Source organism: Castor canadensis, chromosome 2 (genome assembly GCF_047511655.1).
Source record: "Castor canadensis chromosome 2, mCasCan1.hap1v2, whole genome shotgun sequence".
Classification (NCBI taxonomy): Eukaryota; Metazoa; Chordata; class Mammalia; order Rodentia; family Castoridae; genus Castor; species Castor canadensis.
In genome coordinates, this window is record NC_133387.1 from 24,664,736 (window position 1) to 24,684,015 (window position 19,280).

Sequence of the window (19,280 nt, forward strand, 5' to 3'; positions counted from 1 at the left end):
GAGCAATGCCCGTGCTGTTGCTACCATAGAGGACAGTACTACACCAGAAATAAAAACAATCACAAGAATGACCAAAAGGAGAAGTAATTCAAAAGAATTTGACTCACTGTGAAGAAATTTCAGTAATATTTTATTATGCCATACAAAAAAGTGATGTGATTAAAAGTGATGTCCAAAACGACAGTGGTCAATATGGGAAGGTGACCGGGAAGTAGTGAAGAGGTCAGGTAGAGATGAACCAATTCGGGTTGTAATACACATGTGCATGGAAGCAATACTAGGAATCTCTCTGTATAGCTATCATCATCTCAACTAGCAAAACCGCTATGTCTTTCTTATTATTGCTTATGTCTTCTCTTCAACAAAATTGGAGAAGAGGGCAGAACAGGTTCTGCCTGGAAGCGAGGGGGGGGTGGGGGAAGAGTGAGGGGGCAGGGGGAGAAATAGCCCAAACAATGTATGCACATATGAATAAATGAATAAAGAAAAAAAAAAAAGCGATAACCAAGAAAGACTGAAAATGCTCTTCTAGTAAGTCCACAATAAAAATTCTAAGTGATAGCATTGTGTCAGAATTTGTCAATGTTTGTTTCTCTGGGTGGCACACAGACAATGGTGCAGCTTATAATGATGTGACAGAATGAAACACAGTTCATCCGGTGTTTCATCTTTTGCCTTCTATTTAAGTCTTTGTCACTTCACAGCAATGTCAACTTATTTCACATTTAAAGGCAAAAACCATTTAAAATAAAATCACCTACCAATCTCTTCCAATTCATCCTGTATATTTTAAATGCTATTTAAAATATCTGAAACACTTATCACCAGATACCATTTACTGAGCACTATGTCCCAAGCACTGCACACATTGTCTCAGTAACTCTTTAAGGAAAACACTATCATACCCACTTTGGAAATAAGAAAATTGAAGCTTAAAAAACTAAGGTAATGTCCTCCCATATCATACAAGTGGTAAGGAATATAGTTAGAAATCAAATTAATTTTTGTCTAGTTGCAAAATCTAAATGGTCAGACACTCCTACAGCTACCTACCTCTTGCCTCTGGAGCTGAGTAATTTCTATACCTGTTAAACTAACCAGTCATATCCACAAGGTCTCAACTAAATGCTATGGGTAACTGGCTCTGAGGAAATAATGTCACCCTCACAGCTGGCATGGTTCTTCTTGGGAAACTCTCTCTCTAGTCCTGAAGAAAATACTTTTAGGCCTATTCCTATGAAATTCAAAGAAGTATATGATGTGGCAGAAAGAGGAAAACAGAATGCACTCAAGAGCATAGCAACCTCTACCTCTTGTCCATGCTCCCAAATATTTTCTGTAGGATGAAGACAATCAGCTTTTAATTAATTTCTACTTTTCTCAGTGAGGAGGGTATTGGTATCCTTATTTTACACAGAGGACACTGAGTCACATATGGGAAAAATCAAGTGGAAAAATCATTGAAAAAACTCAGAACTTAGAAAGAGTTTTCCCCAAAGTGGAGCTTTTCTCTGCATATGCCCACTTCTGTAGGATAAGCCTGATTCTTTGGGCAGGACTAAACTAGCCTGTCTAGATTTTGACTGCTATGTTTTACTATGAGGACCAAAACTCAGAAGGACCAAAACTCTCTGTGGAAGTGTCCTGGAGGTCTTTTTAACGTGCTTTGTTTCAATGAGCAGAGGCTGAAGAAGACAAACTGCAGAGTACATGAGATTTACAAGTAGTGAACCTGGAGACCTGAATTTTTTTTTTTTCATTTTTCTTTTATTATTCATATGTGCATACAAGGCTTGGTTCATTTCTCCCCCCTGCCCCCACCCCCTCCCTTACCACCCACTCCGCCCCCTCCCACTCCCCCCCTCAATACCCCGCAGAAACTATTTTGCCCTTATCTCTAATTTTGTTGTAGAGAGAGTATAAGCAATAATAGGAAGGAACAAGGGGTTTTGCTGGTTGAGATAAGGATAGCTATACAGGGCATTGACTCACATTGATTTCCTGTGCGTGGGTGTTACCTTCTAGGTTAATTCTTTTTGATCTAACCTTTTCTCTAGCTCCTGGTCCCCTTTTCCTATTGGCCTCAGTTGCTTTAAGGTATCTGCTTTAGTTTCTCTGCATTAAGGGCAACAAATGCTAGCTAGTTTTTTAGGTGTCTTACCTATCCTCACCCCTCCCTTGTGTGCTCTCGCTTTTATCCTGTGCTCATAGTCCAATCCCCTTGTTGTGTTTGCCCTTGATCTAATGTCCACATATGAGGGAGAACATACGATTTTTGGTCTTTTGAGCCAGGCTAACCTCACTCAGAATGATGTTCTCCAATTCCATCCATTTACCAGCGAATGATAACATTTCGTTCTTCTTCATGGCTGCATAAAATTCCATTGTGTATAGATACCACATTTTCTTAATCCATTCGTCAGTGCTGGGGCATCTTGGCTGTTTCCATAACTTGGCTATTGTGAATAGTGCCGCAATAAACATGGATGTGCAGGTGCCTCTGGAGTAACAGTCTTTTGGGTATATCCCCAAGAGTGGTATTGCTGGATCAAATGGTAATGAGTAAAGTTTACCTAGTTTTGATTTATTTTCTCACTACCCCATGTTCAAATGTAGACATGACATACATAGCCCATGAACCTGGTAGCTCCTCCAACCTCCCATGTATCCGACAAATATTCCTTATTTATTTACCATATGCTAGGCACTTGCTAAGGAAGAACTGGGGACAAAATGGTAACCAAATTATTAGTCACAGTATCCCATTATTGTGTAATTCTAGTCTAATGGGGAGACAAACAAAAATAATTACAAAGATAGGCCTGGAGGTGTGGCTCAAGTGGTAGAGTGCCTGCTTTGCAAGTGTAAAGCCCTGAGTTCAAACCCCAGTCCCACCAAAAAAAAAAAAAAAATAATTACAAAGATAAGCATCTAATTACAAACTGGGAAAAGTACTATAAAAATGACACAATGGAACTTCTCAGATCTTTTTATTTCTAAGGTCTCAATTTAGATCCAAAGTAGGATTAGGATAAAGAAGTCAAATCTGCATTTTCAACTTTCCAAGTACTGTCAACCATCCAAAATGCTTGACTCACTTAGCAAGTATTACTGAGCATCTATGGGAGCGAGGGCAAGGGCAGTGCTTGGCAACAGGAAAGCAAATCAGTCCAGGTCCCTACCCTCTTGGAACTTCCCATCCAGCAGAGTACAGACATTAATAAAATAACCATACACAGGTAGTAAGTGTTCCAAGGTGCTATGAGTCTTAGATAGAAGAGGGGGCTTTGAGGTGTTCAGGGATGTCAGGGAAAGCTTCAGGAGGAGGCGTAGTCTGAACTAAGTCTTAACAGGAATAAAAGTTGTTGGTAAGGCGTGGAAGTTGGTGAGAGAGAGGGAAAGAGAGAGGGAGGCAAGCACACACTCAAAAGCCTGGGGAGGGGAGAGGCGGAGCTGTGCAGGTGATAAACATGGACTTTCTACAGCTGAAGTCAAGGAAAGAACCCTTAAACTGAAAGGGGAACTAGACGGCCCCAGATGTGGCTAGGGTAGTAGCAGTGGAAGTGGAGAAAAGAGGGCTGATCTGACGTATTTGGTAAATGGATGGGCTGTGGTTGGAGCAGAGGAAGGAGAGTGCCAAAAGCATCCATGTTCCAGCCTTACACAACTGAATGAGGGGATAGATCCTGGAAGGAGACCTTAATTTGGAATTGGAGGCGATTGAAAGTTAGTATTGCATGTGCTGGGTTGCAACTAAGAAAAGATTTTTTTTTGTCTCCCTCTCTCTCTCTTTTTGTTTCTTGGCAGCACTGGGGTTTATACTCAGGGCCTCAGGCTTGCTAGGCAGGTGCTCTACCACTTGAGCCATGCCACCAGCCCTTTTGTGTGTTTGGGTATTTTTGAGATAGGGTCTTGAAAACTATTTGCTCAGGCAGGCCTCCAAACTTGATCCTCCTAATCTTTGCCTCAGAAGTTCAGCTAGGATTACAGGTGTGTACCACTGGTACATGGCTAAAATTTTTCTATTTGTTGGTCTCTTTCAGTCAAAATATTTTATTTTAATTTTTTTATTTGGCTCAGGACATATTCATATAAGTATTTTTGAGTTATTTATATCTCTGATACATAGACATAACTTATGTTACCCTGGCTCTACTAAGCAGCAGTTGGGAAACTTTGGGCAAATCACTTAATCTCTCTAAGCTAGCCTCTCATTTGTAAATGATGGTAGTAATGATAAAGCTACCCCTCAAGGTTCCTGTCAGAATTACTGAGACACATGTAGCTCACAGTTCTTAGCTTGCTATATTACACAAGTGTCAGTTACAGCAATTCTTGATATGCCACAATTTCACAAACATGTAGGTGCACAGATTTTTTTCTTAACTTCTTTGTGGTACTGAGGGATTGAACTCAGAGTTTCTTGAGCTATGTCCCAGGCCCAGATTTACTTTTAAAGTAAGATTAGACTCTACATGTAGTTCTTTTTTTGTGTGTGTGTGGTACTAGGGCTTGAACTCAGGGCCTACACCTTGAAGCCACTCCACCAGCCCTTTTTTGTGATGGATTGTTTTCAAGATAGAGTCTTGGAAATATTTTCCTGGGCTGGCCTCGAACTAGCACCTGGCTTATGCACTTTTTAAAAAAATATCAGTTGCCAACTGTACTGTGAAAATTATACCGATTTAAGCAGTCTGATAAGCCAATACTGTAGGTTATCCATGTTTGCTAACATGAGCCATGCAAGATGGCTTTTGTTTTAATCTGCAGTTCTTTAAAGTTTTTGTATTTATTAATCATTTGTATTTCTTCTTTTTTTCAGTGCTGAGGTATGAACTCAGGGCTTTGCACTTGGCCTAGCAAGTGCTTTACCATTTGAGCCATACCCTCAGCCCTTCTAGCTTTAGTTATTCTCAGATAAGGGCTCATGCTTTCTACCTGGGCTGGCCTTGAACTGCAATCCTCCTACCTATGCCTCCCATATACCTGGGATTATAGACATGAACACTACGTCCAGCTTATTTATTGCAAGACAGTCTCGATAACTTTTTGCCTGGGCTGGCCTTGAACCATGACTCAATCTCCACCCTCCTGAGTAGCTGGGATTAGAGGCATGACCTACCATGTTGATACAAGATTTTTTTTTTTTAATCAGATATATAATTTGTGAATACTTTCTCCCATTCTGTGGGTTGTCTTTTATTTTCTTCATGGTATAATTTGAAGCTACTTTTAATAGGAAATAGTACTCATCCTTTTAGTTTTGATCTTTATAAAGTGGTTTGAAAATCAGTCCGTGCCTTCCATCCCTGCATTAGGGCAAGATAGGAGTGCTAACTATCGTACGGAAAAGAGGACCATAAGGCTATAAGTCCCACCAAGCAAAGGGTCCCTGAAAATATAGCTTAGCTCCGACTTACCACATTCTCCAAAGGTGCTGCGCCAAACACTTTAAAGACAGGGTTGGGTTTGGAAGGGGAGATACAGAGCACAATAGCTTGCTGTCCCACACGAGTTGTATATTCATCTAACGTGGCTCGAAGTTTCCTGAGTCAGCATGAAAAGAGAATAAAACAGTTATAGACAACAGATATTACAGTGACACACACGAAGATCAAACTTACTTTGACTTAAGACAATTCAAATCAGATATTTGTTCTTTTAACAAAAATGTGGAAAGGGGAGTATAAGGTATGAAATCCTGTTCAGCAGAAACACGTCTTTCTCTTAATGATCAATGACTAGTCCATCAACACAGGGGTCTAATGAGGATTATGCCTTGGGATACAGTCTTGACAATTTTGAACACAGAAAGTATCAATCCTTTCCCAAACTTACTAACAGTTACTGCTACTTACAACTATAAGGATTACTGCTAAGCTGTCCTCTTAGATTTTATTATATCATCACCATGATTAACAAAAGGGATCAAATGACTTGCTTCTAATTTCTTCTATTGATAAATCATTGTTTATTTCTCAGTGATAGAATTTTATCCAAATATACTACTTCAAAAATGTGGCTTCAACTTAGATACTGATGGCTGACACCTGTAATCCTGGCTACTTGGGAGGCTAAGAGAGGGAGGACAGCAGTTTAAGGCCAACCCAGGCGAAAAAGTTAGTAAGAGCCCATGTCAAGGGAAAAAACTTAAGTGTGCTGGTGTGAGTCTGTCATCCAGCAAGAGCTAGAAGCCTAAAATAGGAGGACTGAGATCCAGGCTGGCCTAGGCAAAAAGCAAGACCCTGTCTTCAAAATAACCAGAGTAAAAACGGTTGGTGGCATGGCTCAAGCAGTAAAGCACCCAAGTTCAACCCCAGTACCACCACCAAAAGAATCCATAAAAATTGTAGTCCTTCCCTTACAAGACCCCCACTGGATGCCTGAAACTTTAGCTAGTACCAAACCCTACATATGCTATGTTTTTTTTTTTTTCCCTACACATACATACTGAAGATAAGGTTTAATTTGTACACTAGGCATAGTAGACCAGCTCTCTGTTCTTCTCTTTCACCCTCACTAGTCCTTTGAAAACACTTTTGTCAAGCTCAATCATGTTGCTAAATCTTATGGTCAACTGTATCTTATTCAACCTTATTCGACAGGACTGATCGTATGTTCTGGTTTTGAAACACTTTTTTTGCAGTAGTGGGGTTTGAACTTAGGGCCTCACATATGTCAGGCAGGTGCTCTACCACTGCAGTCACTACACCAGCCCTTTTTTATTGCGTTATTTTTTGGGATAGGGTATAGCTTTTATGCCCAGCAGCCCGGACCAGGACCCCTTATTTGTGCTTCTCTGGGTGGCTGGGGTGACAGGCGCATGCCTCCACACCCCGTCATTGGTTAAGATTGCCCAGCTGTCCTTGAAGCACAATCTTCCTGATCTCTGTCTCCTGAATAGCTAGGATTACAGGTGTGAGCCACCATACCTGCCTTGAAACACTTTTTTGTACTTGGTTTCCATGATACCACTCTACTGGTTTTCTCCTCTTTCACTGATTGCTTCCTAGACTCCCTTGCTGGTTTTCCTTTCATCTCTCCAAAGTCTAAAGGATGGAGTAGCTCAGGCCTCCACATATACTACTCTCTGTGACCTCACCTAGTCATATAGTTTTAAATACTACCTATATAATCTTCTCAGCCAAGAACTTTCTTTTGAATTCCAGACTTGTATAGCCACCTGCTTATTCTATACCACCACTTACTGATGAAGAGATATCAAAATCTTAACATGTTTCAAACCAAAGTCCTGATTCTATCCTACCTTCACTCCCATTCCTGTTCCTCCTCCAGCAATGCCTCTAGTAATCAGACCAAAAGTCATGAGGTTACTTTTCACTCCTTTTATCTCTCACTCTCCATGTCCAATCCATCAAGGAACCCAGAACCCGACCACTTCTTATTACCTCTGCTGCTGCCACATTGGTTTTAAGACACTATCTATCATCTCTGGCTTAGATTACTATAATCACCTCTCAATTATTCTCCATATCCACTGGTACCCCTAGAGTCTTCTCAATTTAGTAGCATGGGTGATTCTTTATAAACTCAGAAGTCTGAATGTATCACTGCTCTGGTCAAAAGCCTTCACTGACTTTCTCACTCAGAGGACCAGTCATCTTATTAGAAGATAAGATCTCTTGACTAAGGCTCTCCCCTACGACTCTGACCACATCCTCTCATGTTCTTCCTGGTTGTCCCTCTGACATGGCTACCATTCCCACCTCAAAGTCTTGGCTCTTTTTAACAGTCCTTGCCTGAACATGCTCTTCCCCTAAACACCAACATGGTCACTCTTTCAGTTCCTTTAGGTCTCTGTTCAAAGACTGCCTTATACAAAAGGATTCCTCAGACCATCCTATAAAGAGAGAACTACTATGTCCCCCACAGCTCCTGACTTGTCTCCTGACTTATTTTCTTGGGGATTGAACTTAGGACCTCATACCTGCTAGGCAGGTACTCTACAAATGAGCCACTCTGCCAACATGATAGATTTTCTTCATTCTACTTTATTTTCCCTCACACTCATGTTATCATCTACTACACTGTAGATTTGTTTTCTTCCCCCCCTCTCAGAATAGAAGTTCTTTAGGAGAATTTGTTGTTCATTTATACTCCCAATGATTAGAACACTGCCTGGCACACAGCAGGCATACAATTTCTCTCTGAATGAGTTAATGTGAATTATACATCTGCTGAATCACATTTCTAAATTTTTCAGCTGTTTAATTTTGAGGGGACATTTTCAAGTAGAAATCAGTCATCAAGGTCTCTAACCCAGTGTCTTGGGGACCCTAGTAACATTATAACTCTGTCATCAACACACAAAGCACCTGAGAAGTATCAATGACAGGGCTAAGAGAACCCTCACCGAAGCAAACGTGTTTGCTGTCTCTTCCGGATGGATGGATTAGACTCAAACACGTGAGGCCGTTTCCGTTTCTTCCCCGTTGCCACAGCAGCAGCAGCAGCCATCCCCACAGGACCTGAAATAATAAGTATGTACTGAGATTAGGCAGGAGCCTGGAGCTGTACATGACAGAAAACAATCACAGGACAAAAGGTAGCACTTCTTTCCTAATACGTTTTCTGTGAATAGACTGTCTCTGGTATTACCAATATAGTTCACTATTTTTTCATATGAATTATTGTGATTTACCAATAAAACTTAAAACGCATCATTTAAAAAGAAAATGATTGTACTTTCCCACCACACACCACCTGAATTTTACGTAAAGCTGTTGCTTTGTTTTGCCAGCATGCCCATATTGTTAAGGCAATATTCTCAAAGGTGCTAGGAAAAATTGCACCATTTCGAGGAAGGCTTGCCAAAACTGAAACAAGCTACAGACTTCAAATTTCATTTCCATTCCTGTGCCCTCTTCCCATTCAAGACACTGCCAAGTTAAGAAACTTGGAGAGATTCACCCGCACTTGAAACTCCAGCAATACCACCTATAAGAAGAGTATCTGGAAGAATACTGATTTAATTGGAAAACAGTTCTTGTATATCTGGGAACTATGCCAAAAATGGAAATGCTGACCACAAGGTCAAGTTGATGAAAGCACTCTGGCAGAAAAGAGATGAAAACTTTCCTACTCTAAGGAGAAAATGCTAATAAAAGTTGGTCTGACTTGCCCTCAAACTAATGTATGATGGTCTTATTTTCTGTAAAGGGTATTTGGAGGATAACTCTAAGGTACTACTGGAATCTCTGATATCCAGGATTCAACACATCAAAGACAATTCTTTTTTTTTCTTTTTAAGAAGGCAATCTGTCTTTATCCTTAAAAAGCTTAAATGAGCAGGGTACAGTGGCTCACATCTATAATGCTAGCTACTCAGAAGGTGGAGATTGGGAGGATCACAGTTCAAGGCCACCCCAGGCAAAAAGTTCACAAGATTCCATCTCAACCAATGGCTGGGTGTGGTGGCATGAGCCTTTCATCCCCAACTGTGTGAAGGAGCACAAACAGGAATGTCCAGTATTATCATGAAATACTGGACAACTTAGCAAAAACATCACTCTCAAGGTATTAATTATGTCTATAGACCATGTCCCTTAAGGTTTCAAAAAGAAAATAAAGGGATAAATGAAATTTGGCTTAAAAAGGAGTTCTCTAAAATTCATATTGGTGATTAGTACCAAAAAAGTTTACTACCTTGAGATTCTGTTTTTATTACCTGTTAATAAATAATAATAATGTAGTTACCTGTTAACTACATTTTGTGGTACTACTTCTCAACTATTTTGCCTTGAAAAATCAACAATAATAGGTGTTGTTGGGCCTGCAGAAAATTAGAATCATTTTTGAGGGACAAAATAGTACGGCAAATGGTCATTTGCCTTTTCTGGGTTACATTTCGGATATGATGAGTGCTACAGACCTACTCCTCAGAACAATCTTCTAGCTAGTATTAAGTGGAGTTAGGAGTCAAAGAGAAACCCAGGCCCTCTTCTGCCTCTGCAAATCCTTTACCATCCGCAGCCCCTGAGGCCTGTGTTGTTTGACTTATGAGCTAGCTCTCTTGTATCATTTTCTCTTCTTCCTCACAAAGCTCAACTGTACTGCCCTCCTTCCTAATTCCCATCTGCAAGTCCTTGTTGTGGAAATGCACTCTCCTTGGCATTTCTCTGTGCCAACACCCTTTACTGCCTGTCAGTAGCAACTTACTTCGTCAGAGGAGACTTACCAGCCACTTAATCTGAAGTAGTGACCTTCCTTTCTCCATTACTTTACCTCAATATTTTCTTCAGAAAATTCTTTCTAGTCTGGGGATGCTCAGTGGCGCTTGCTATGCAAGCACCACACACACACACACACACACAGGAAATACTTTCTAAAATTATTCTAGCTCCTTCTGGAGCAAGCTGTTGCTGTTTTATTCACAGAATCTATACCTAGTCATATATACAGTATCTTACAATTCCTTAATAATTGCTGAATGACAAATAATTTCTACTAGTTGGGCCTCAGTGTCCACATCAGCCACACAAAGGGGTCAGACAAAAGTCCTTTCCTGATTCTTTTTTTGAGATATTGCCCAAGCTGGTCTTGAACTCCTGGGCTTAAATTATTCTCCTTCTTCAGCCTCCTGAGTAGCTGGGACTGAAAGCATAGGTCACTGTACCCTGCTCTGATCTTTCTGGGGGCAGTGCTGGGGATCAAACACACGCTAGGCAAGCACCCTAACCCTGAGCTACAACCCCAGCCACCACACTTACACACAAAGCCAGGTCTCAAAAGTACCTTTCTGCACAGGATATTCATTATGTTAGCACGCCCTCTTCTGGGAAGTTTAGAAATTTCAAAAACATGCTACAAACATTTCCTGTGTGTTTTTCCACTAAGCCTTAATTTTACATTCACGATTCCAAAAATAACACTGTGGGTAATAAATGACAGAAAGATTAATCCTCATTGCATCTGTCTTCTTCCCCTAAAACACAGCATATATTTTCAAAATTCTTCTAAGATCAATATTCCTTACACAAGACTAGACCCATAGTTTACATTTAGTCTTCTCATCTTGGTGTTAAATGTACAATATTAATTGGATGGTGCAAAATATAGTCCAGGGCCAGGGATATAGCTCAGTGATTAAGTGTTTCCTAGCATATCATGCATGAGGCCCTGATTTTACTCCTTACTACAAAAATAAATAAATAAAATTAAAAAATAAAATACACACACACACACTCACATCATTCAGTATCCCAGAAAAATCTCAAAACCTTAAATTGGATTAAGATGGTTCAGGACTGCTCTAGTGCCTTCAGGCATGCGGCAGAAGCAAACAAAAATCATCTCTCTATAGGAAAATAACATTATTTGTAAAAGTAATTTTCCAAATACATCATCCAACATGTATTCAAATATAACCAGCATATGAAGAGAATAGCCACCATGAACAGGAAATGGCACTAATAACATATAACAGAGACAGACCCACAGGCACTTTACAAAGTTCAATTATCAGATGAACTGTAAAATTGTAATGTTTACTCATGGAGATCTAAAAAAAAAAATGGTTTTCACGAAACCTGGAAAAGGTTAGAGTGCAAATCTGAGGGGGGTGGAAAAAAAAAACCCATACTAGAAATTCTTGGACTAGGAGGTATAGCTCAGTGGTAGAGCACTGGCCTAGTATACGCAAAGCCTTGGGTTTGGTCCCTAGCAGAGCAGAACAAAATAAAACAAAACAAATTAACAATCTTTTTTTTTTTAAATTCAATGTAAATATATAAGTTTTTATACGTAATGTAAATGAAATAGCTACTTCAGTTGAAAGCCGAAAGAAGCAGGCATGGGGGAACACATCTGTAATTCCAGACCTCAATAGGCTAAGGCAGGAGGATCACAAGTTCAAGGCCAGCCTGGGCTATATAGCAAGACCCTGTCCCAAAGACAAAACAAGACCAAAAAACCCAGGCACAATGGACCAGACAATAAAACCAAAGTCTTAACACTAATAGTAAATGACCAGAGAATTCAAGTCTCAGAACAATACAGGATCAAGTTGGAAATGCAAGTCTTAAAAAAGTGTGATGAGTGGCTAGGGATGAAGCTCAGTGGTTCAGTACTTGACTAGCATGTTCGGGGCCTGGATTTGATCCCCAGCCCTGCAAAAACAAAAGTGGTGAAAATAACTTGAGAGTGCCTAAATTCAAGGCTCTTTCCGAGAGTCACGGTACTTCAATTTGAGCCAAGCAAGAAGAGTTTCCTGTTCATACAGTACCTGCAGCAGCCAGATGGGCTGTTACCTCATCAGCCGCAGTGGAGTTCAGTATGTCTGAGTCATCGTACGAGGTGTCCTCGGGAGAGGACGGCGAGTCTTCGTCAGCGCTCAGCATGCTGTGCTCGGTGTAGGTGGCCACGTGGACCTGCTGCACCTGCTGAGCCACTGCATGGGCCTCGATGGCAGCCATGTGCTCAGGCTGGGTCACTCCGTGTTCCTCCATGAAGAGCCACTGCCAGAAACGGGGAAGAACAAGACTCAGGGTAACGTGACACAGTGCTTAAATGACAAGATACTTTTTTCAAGGACACAGCAACTTTGACGAACCTCTGATTTTACTCCTTACCTTACTACACCAAAGCATGGGAAGCAGGAAGCACAATCCAAATATGACTTAAAAAGGAATGTTTTCCTTATGTGAAACCATTTTGATGGAAAGTCAGTGTCAATCTTACATACCCTCAGTCACAACACATTACATATCCTTGACATATATAACAATAAGACGTTTAAATGTAGCAATAAAAAGACACTTAAATGTCCTAGTGACTAGCAATTGATATTGCAGACATAAAAACACTTAGTAAGTGACATACTAAACATTTTCTTCATATTTCAAAGACAAGTGGGAGTTAAACGTTTTTTTCCCACCAAAATACAATTATTCAAATTTGTTTTCTGCCTACAAAACTGCTTCTTGTAAGCCCCAATTTGATGCAGTAATTTATAAAGCAGTAAGTTAAAAGCTTGCTTGCTTAGCACAATCTCCTCTCCTTCTCCAGAAGTTCATTATTTTTGAAAAAATTGAGCATATGTACATATAGATTTAAAACAAAGACAGGTTCATATTATACATATTGTTTCTTTCTCATATATTTCTCAATACATCCAGACATTTTGATATGTTAAAAACATACAGACCTGCCATATCCCTTTAAAAGAGCTACAGTACGCTTCACTGTATGGATAAACCATAATTTATGTAACCAATCACCTACTGATGAAGCAAGGCTGCTTCCAAATTTTTGCTGTTATAAACATCAGTGCAGTGAACATCTGTGTATATAAAATTTTGTATATTAGTTCCTTAAAAAATTTTAAATAGAACTACTATATGATCCGGCAATTCCACTTCTGGTACTTACCCAGAAGAATTGAAAGCAGGGTCTCAAACAGACACGTGCACACCCATGTTCATAGCAGCATTATTCACAATAGCCAAAAGGTGGAAGCTACCCAAGTGTCCATCAATGGGTGAATGGGAAACAAAATGTGGTACATATGTACCACATATTACTCTGCCTTAAAAAGGAAAAAAAATGCAAATTAGGAATAAAGGGGAAATTCCTCAAGTTGATAAGAACATCTACAAAAACCTACAGCTAGCATTATACTTAATGGTGAGAAACTAGTAACTTTTCCATTAAAATCAGGAGCAAGACAAAGACATCTCCTCTCACCATTTCTTTCAACATTGTACTGGAAGCCCTAGCTGATGCAGTAAGACTAAATAAATAAATAAAACCCTGATTGGGAAGAAAGAAACAGAACTGTCTTTGTTAATACATGGCATGACTGTCTATGCAGAACATCTAAAATAATCAATCAAAAACCTCCTGGAACTAATATGCAATTATACCAAGACTGCAGGACAAAAGTTTCAGTTGGACTGGTCTGAGATTTGTAAAGCACACCTCTGGGTATGTCTGGGAGGGATTTCCAGGGACAATTAGATAGGACTCTGACCTAATCAATGGATTCATCCCTTGATGGTTTCACAATCAGATGGAATTATGGCAAGTTGGTGAAAGTAGGAGATAGGGCTAGTTGGAAGTAGGTCCTTGGGGACTCTCTCTTGCTCTGGCCCCTTCCTATATCCTCTCTTTCTGCTTCCTGATTGCCATGATGTGAACTGTTCTGTTCCACATTCCCCTCCCAGCCATGATGAACTAAAATTTCTAAATCATGCCTCCCTTAAATTGTTTCTGTCATAGCAATGATATAACAATGTTATCCATGTATAAAACAACCTCACTGGAGATGCAAGATTAAAGGCATCTTTAAATAAATAAATGCCAGTGTTATGAAACAGCAAGGAACAAGTGAGATTTAACAGTACAACATAATACCATTTACCTTAGCACCCCCCCCCAAAATACTAAGTTATAAATCTAACAAAATATGTACGATATCTATGTGAAGGGGGGAGGGGCAAGAGTGAGCAGTGAGGGGGATGAATATACCCAAAGTACATTACACACATGTATGAAAATGTAAAAACAACAACTGTATGCTAAGATCCATGGTAAAAACAAGCTATTATCCATGAAGTTGGGGAAGAAGAAATTCATGCTAATTTGCTATTGTACCTCAAACTACAAGTTATGGCCACGGTGTGTGATAAGTGCTTAGTTTTATGGTTTGGTACTATCCACAGTTTCAGGCATCCAATTGGGGTCTTGGAAGATATCCCCTGCAAAAAATGGGAGACCTGTAAATTATTTTCTTTTTCAAATTTATTTATCTTAAATTGACATACAATTGTATATATTTATCATGTACAACATGATGTTTTGAAGTATATATATATATACTGTGGAATGGTTACATCTAGCTAATTAAAATATGTATTACCTCACACAGTTATCATAATGGGAGTGAAAACATTTAACTCCATTCTTTTAGCATTTTCCAACAATACTATATATTGTCATTAACTATAGTTATCATGCTGTAAAATAAATCCCGTTAACTATTTTTCCTAAAAGAAAAAAAAGACCTAGGAGGAAAATCACAAAATTCTGATGAAAGAAATCAAAGGACTGAGTACTTAAGAGATATTCCATGTTTACTGATAAAAAGACTCGATTCTGTCAGCATGTCACTTTTTCCAATTTCGTCTCTAGATTCAACAATATCGCAATCAAAATCTCAGGCAAAATGATGTTAAAGTTGATATGGACAGGCAAGAGACTCAGACTAGCCGACAGAATATTGAAGAACAACCACGGAAGAGGACAGACACTGGCTCACTTGAGGACTTACTATAAGCCTACAGTAATCAGGACACTGTATACTGGCAAAATAACAACTAGGTCAATGGAACAGAACAAGAGTGCCCAGAAATAGATTCACATAAATAGAATCAGCTGACCTTTGACTGAGGAGAAAGTCAAAATGAAAGCTTTTTAAAAAATGGGTGCTGGAACAAATGTATACCCACACATTAAAAAGTTAATCTAGATACAGACTTGTTTGTATTTTTTTAAATGGAGTCCCACTAGGTTGCCCAGGCTGCCCTCACACCTATGGACTCCAGCAATAGTCACTTAAGTATCTGAGACTACATGGACAGACAACCAAGTTGGGCTACACCTTGCATTCGTCACAACAATAAAGTGGATCATAGACCTAAATGTAAAATGAAAAACAATAAAAGTCCTAGAAGATAACATAAAAGAAAATCTACATAACCTTGGGTATGCCAATGACTTTTTAAATACAATGACAAAGTCAGGATCCCTAAAAGAAATAACTGGTAAGCTGGACTTCATTAAAATGAAAACCTTTGCTCTAATCCTAGCTACTCAGGAGGCAGACATCACGGGGATCGTGGTTCAAAGCCAGCACCGGACAAGTAGTTTGTGAGACCCTATCTCAAAAAAAAAAAACTCATCACAAAAAAGGGCTGGTAGAGTGGCTCAAGGTATAGACCTTGAGTTCAAACCCCATACCACAAAAAACAAACAAACAAAAAAGACATTGTCAAGAGAATGAGGAGTCAAATCCAAAGACCAGGAGGACATACTTTCAAAAAGACATATCTGATAAAGGACTTTCATATGAAATAAAGAATTCTTAAAACTTAACAAGAAAACAACCAACCAAACTAAAAAATGGACAAAAGACCTGAAGCAGTATCTCATCAAAGAAGATATAGAGATAGTAAATAAGCTATGAAAAAATGTTCAACACTATATGCCATTACAGAAATGCATATTAAAACAACAGTAAGAAACCATCCTGCCTATTAGAATGGGTAAAACCAAAAACACTGTAATACTAAATGCTGTCGAGGATATGGAGTGGGGATTCTCGCTCACTGCTGGGTACAGTCGCTTTCAAAAACAGTTTGGCAGTTCCTTATAAAACTGAACACACTCTTACCGCATGATCCAGCAATTGCACTCCTTAGTATTTACCCAAAGGAGTTGACAACTTAAGTCTATACAAAAACCGCTATGTGGGCAGTTATAGCAGTTTTATTTGCAATTACCAGAACTCAGAAGCTACCAAGATGTAAGTATATGGGAAATTTCTATGCCTTCCATTCAGTTTTGCTGTAAACTTGATTGAAACTACTCTAAAAAGTCTTTTATAAGAAAGGAAATTCTGATACATGCTATAACATGGGTGAGCCTTGAGGATATTTTTCTCAGTGACACAGCCACTCACAAAGGCAAATACTGTATGATTCCACTTATCTGAGATAATTAGAGTAGTCGTCAGAGACTGAGGGGAATGAGGAACCGTGTCATAGGTACTATTTCAAGATTGAAAAGAGACTGGAGGTGTGACTCAAGCCATAGAGGGCCTCAAAGCCCTGAGTTCAAACTCCAGTCCTACTCTCTCCCCAAAAGAGATGAAAAAGAGTTCTGGAGACTGGATGCACAACAATATGAATATACTTAACACACCTAACCACAACTGGAAAAATTTTTCTTTAATTCATCTATTCACATGTGCATACATTGTTTGGATCATTTCTCCCCCCTCCCCCCAGTCCCCACCATCTCCATGGAAAAAAATTTTTAAATTATTCTCTTATACCAGTGTAACTCTGCACAAAGAGTAAGTAGTGAGTAATCTTAGAGCAGAATAATAAAACTAGCTTATGCCGGTACTGGGGTTTGAACTCAGGCTATTTACTGCTTAAGCTATGTCCCAGTCCTTTTTGCTTCTCCCCCATCTTCACCCCAGACAGGGTCTGGCTCTCAAACTTCTGATCTTCCTGCCGCCACCTCCTAAATGCTGGGTTTACAGGCATGCACCACCATGCCTAGCTTTAACTTTCACATCTTTGCCAGCCTTCAGCTTCCCTCACCTTCTCTTCAAGTGAAGCTCAGTCATCTGATCTCAAATACCTTTAGGAGATATAATCCCTGTGGGTGGAAAGAGTAAACAGGCTGGGATTTCAAGAGTCTGAACTAGTGATTTTGAGCATACTGGTTCTATTTCCAACTCAGTAAATTTAAAGTAAAACATGTCTCTCAAGTGTTAAAAGGACTACTTGAGGTAATAGAAAAATTTGGAAACTTACCTGGCAGATAGAAAATATCAACAAATTTATTATTTTTAAAAAGACATAGGGGCTGAAGGAGTGGCTCAACTCATAGAGTGCTTGCCTAGCAAGTGTGAGGCTCTGAGTTCAAACCCTAGTACCGCCAAAAAAAAAGCCATAACTGACCCCACTGTAGGGGTGATCTAATGTACAATATAAGCCTATTTGGAATTGTCACAATGAATCCCCCTCCCATAATGAATACATCCTAATTAAAAAAAAAAATAAAGTTCCTCATAATCCAAAAAAGACATAATATTTACATTTAATACCCTTTCCTTTTTCATCATCCTACCGGACTGATCTATTGATCCAAGAATTGCTGTTTCTCTTGTAAGGGTAAATTTTCAATCTAACACTTGGTTCTCTTCAGGACAAAAGTTCCATTCTCCTACATACTTTCCAACTTGTCAAGACCAGGTGCCGGTCTGGGCTCCAGTGGCTGACGCCTGTAATCCTACTTACTCAGGAGGCAGAGATCAGGATATGTTGCCAGCCCCAGGCAACATATCTCAAAAATACCTAACACAAAAAAAGGCTGCTGGAGTAACTCAAGCAGTAGAGCACTTGCCTAGCAAGTATGAGGCCCTGAGTTCAACGTTTTACCACCAAGGGGGGTGGAAAGAAAGAATTCTTGATGACAAACTGCTGGACTGGCATACCTATTTACATATACATATATATATATGTATTTTAAGTTTTGATCCATATTGAAAAGTTGAGTGTTTAGCTTGTATATTAACATTACTTCTCCTTGTATAAAACCACATAAAACACACAAATTTGAAATTTGACTATTATAATAAATATACAGCAGAACATGTGTAGAGTTTACCAAAAGAAACTGCTGCCATATGGATATAGAAATGAGGCTTTTATGGCTATGTGTAAAAAGAACATGATTCTCTTTTCACACAAAGTTCATCTCACTTCCACTCTGCACTACCGTAAAGTCTCATTTGCCATCCTCCAGGGCCTCTCGTATCCTTTGCTTCTCTTAGTAACTGCTCACGCCTCATCCTGGACACTTTCTTCTTTGTGTTTACTATCTCTATGGCATGATCAGATTCTTACTTTTCTGAGACTTATTCTTGTGCTATTTCCATTCTTTGTTTTGTTCCACCTTCTTTTGTTTAGTTTTGTTTTGTATTTTTGAGATAGGCTCTCACTATGTAGCCCAGGTTGGCCTCAAACTTGTGATCCTCCTACTTCTGCCTCCCTGAGTGCTGGGATTATGGGTAAGAGCCACCACGCCCAGTACTATTCTAACTTCATTGGTCTCTTTTCACTCATTTACCATTATTCATATGACAACTAATCTTTCTAATCCAGTAATTATTCACTTTGGCATTTTTTAATTATCCCAAGGAATATTCTGTATTTCAAAATAAATTCACTTTAATTAAAAAGATAAAAGGACCAAAGGTTGGCACAAATCCAAAAAGATTAAGGAATAACTCTGCTATCATTTGAATCTCTCTTCTGTACTTTATTTCCTGCTTGAGGTCAGGATCTCACACCTTTCTTTTTCTCAATGAAACTTTTTAAATGGTACCTGGTAAAGCAGTATGTATTTATTAAAGAGAAAAAAAAAAGTAAAATGATAAAAGTTGGAAGTATATGAGTATATGAGAATTCTTTGTACTAGTCTTTTACTTTTCTATGAGTCTGAAATTGTGGCATTTTTTTTTCATT

General features: G+C 39.2%; 1 protein-coding gene across 17 annotated transcripts in view; it reads right to left on the minus strand.

Moving 5' to 3' along the window:
* Nrf1 (nuclear respiratory factor 1) overlaps window positions 1-19,280 on the minus strand; it is a 117,193-nt gene that overhangs the window by 57,857 nt on the left and 40,056 nt on the right. For 12 of the 17 annotated variants that reach the window (XM_074063348.1, XM_074063316.1, XM_074063326.1 and 9 more), the window contains 5 exons: window positions 14,614-14,717; window positions 13,390-13,546; window positions 12,245-12,476; window positions 8,375-8,489; window positions 5,421-5,547 (listed from right to left, as the gene is read on the minus strand). In XM_074063348.1, the coding sequence (XP_073919449.1) occupies window positions 5,421-5,547; window positions 8,375-8,489; window positions 12,245-12,467 (465 nt within the window). In that variant the 5' untranslated portion in view covers window positions 12,468-12,476; window positions 13,390-13,546; window positions 14,614-14,717. The remainder of the gene's footprint in view (window positions 1-5,420; window positions 5,548-8,374; window positions 8,490-12,244; window positions 12,477-13,389; window positions 13,547-14,613; window positions 14,718-19,280) is intronic. The other 5 variants (XM_074063297.1, XM_074063304.1, XM_074063289.1 and 2 more) reach the window with 3 other exon arrangements.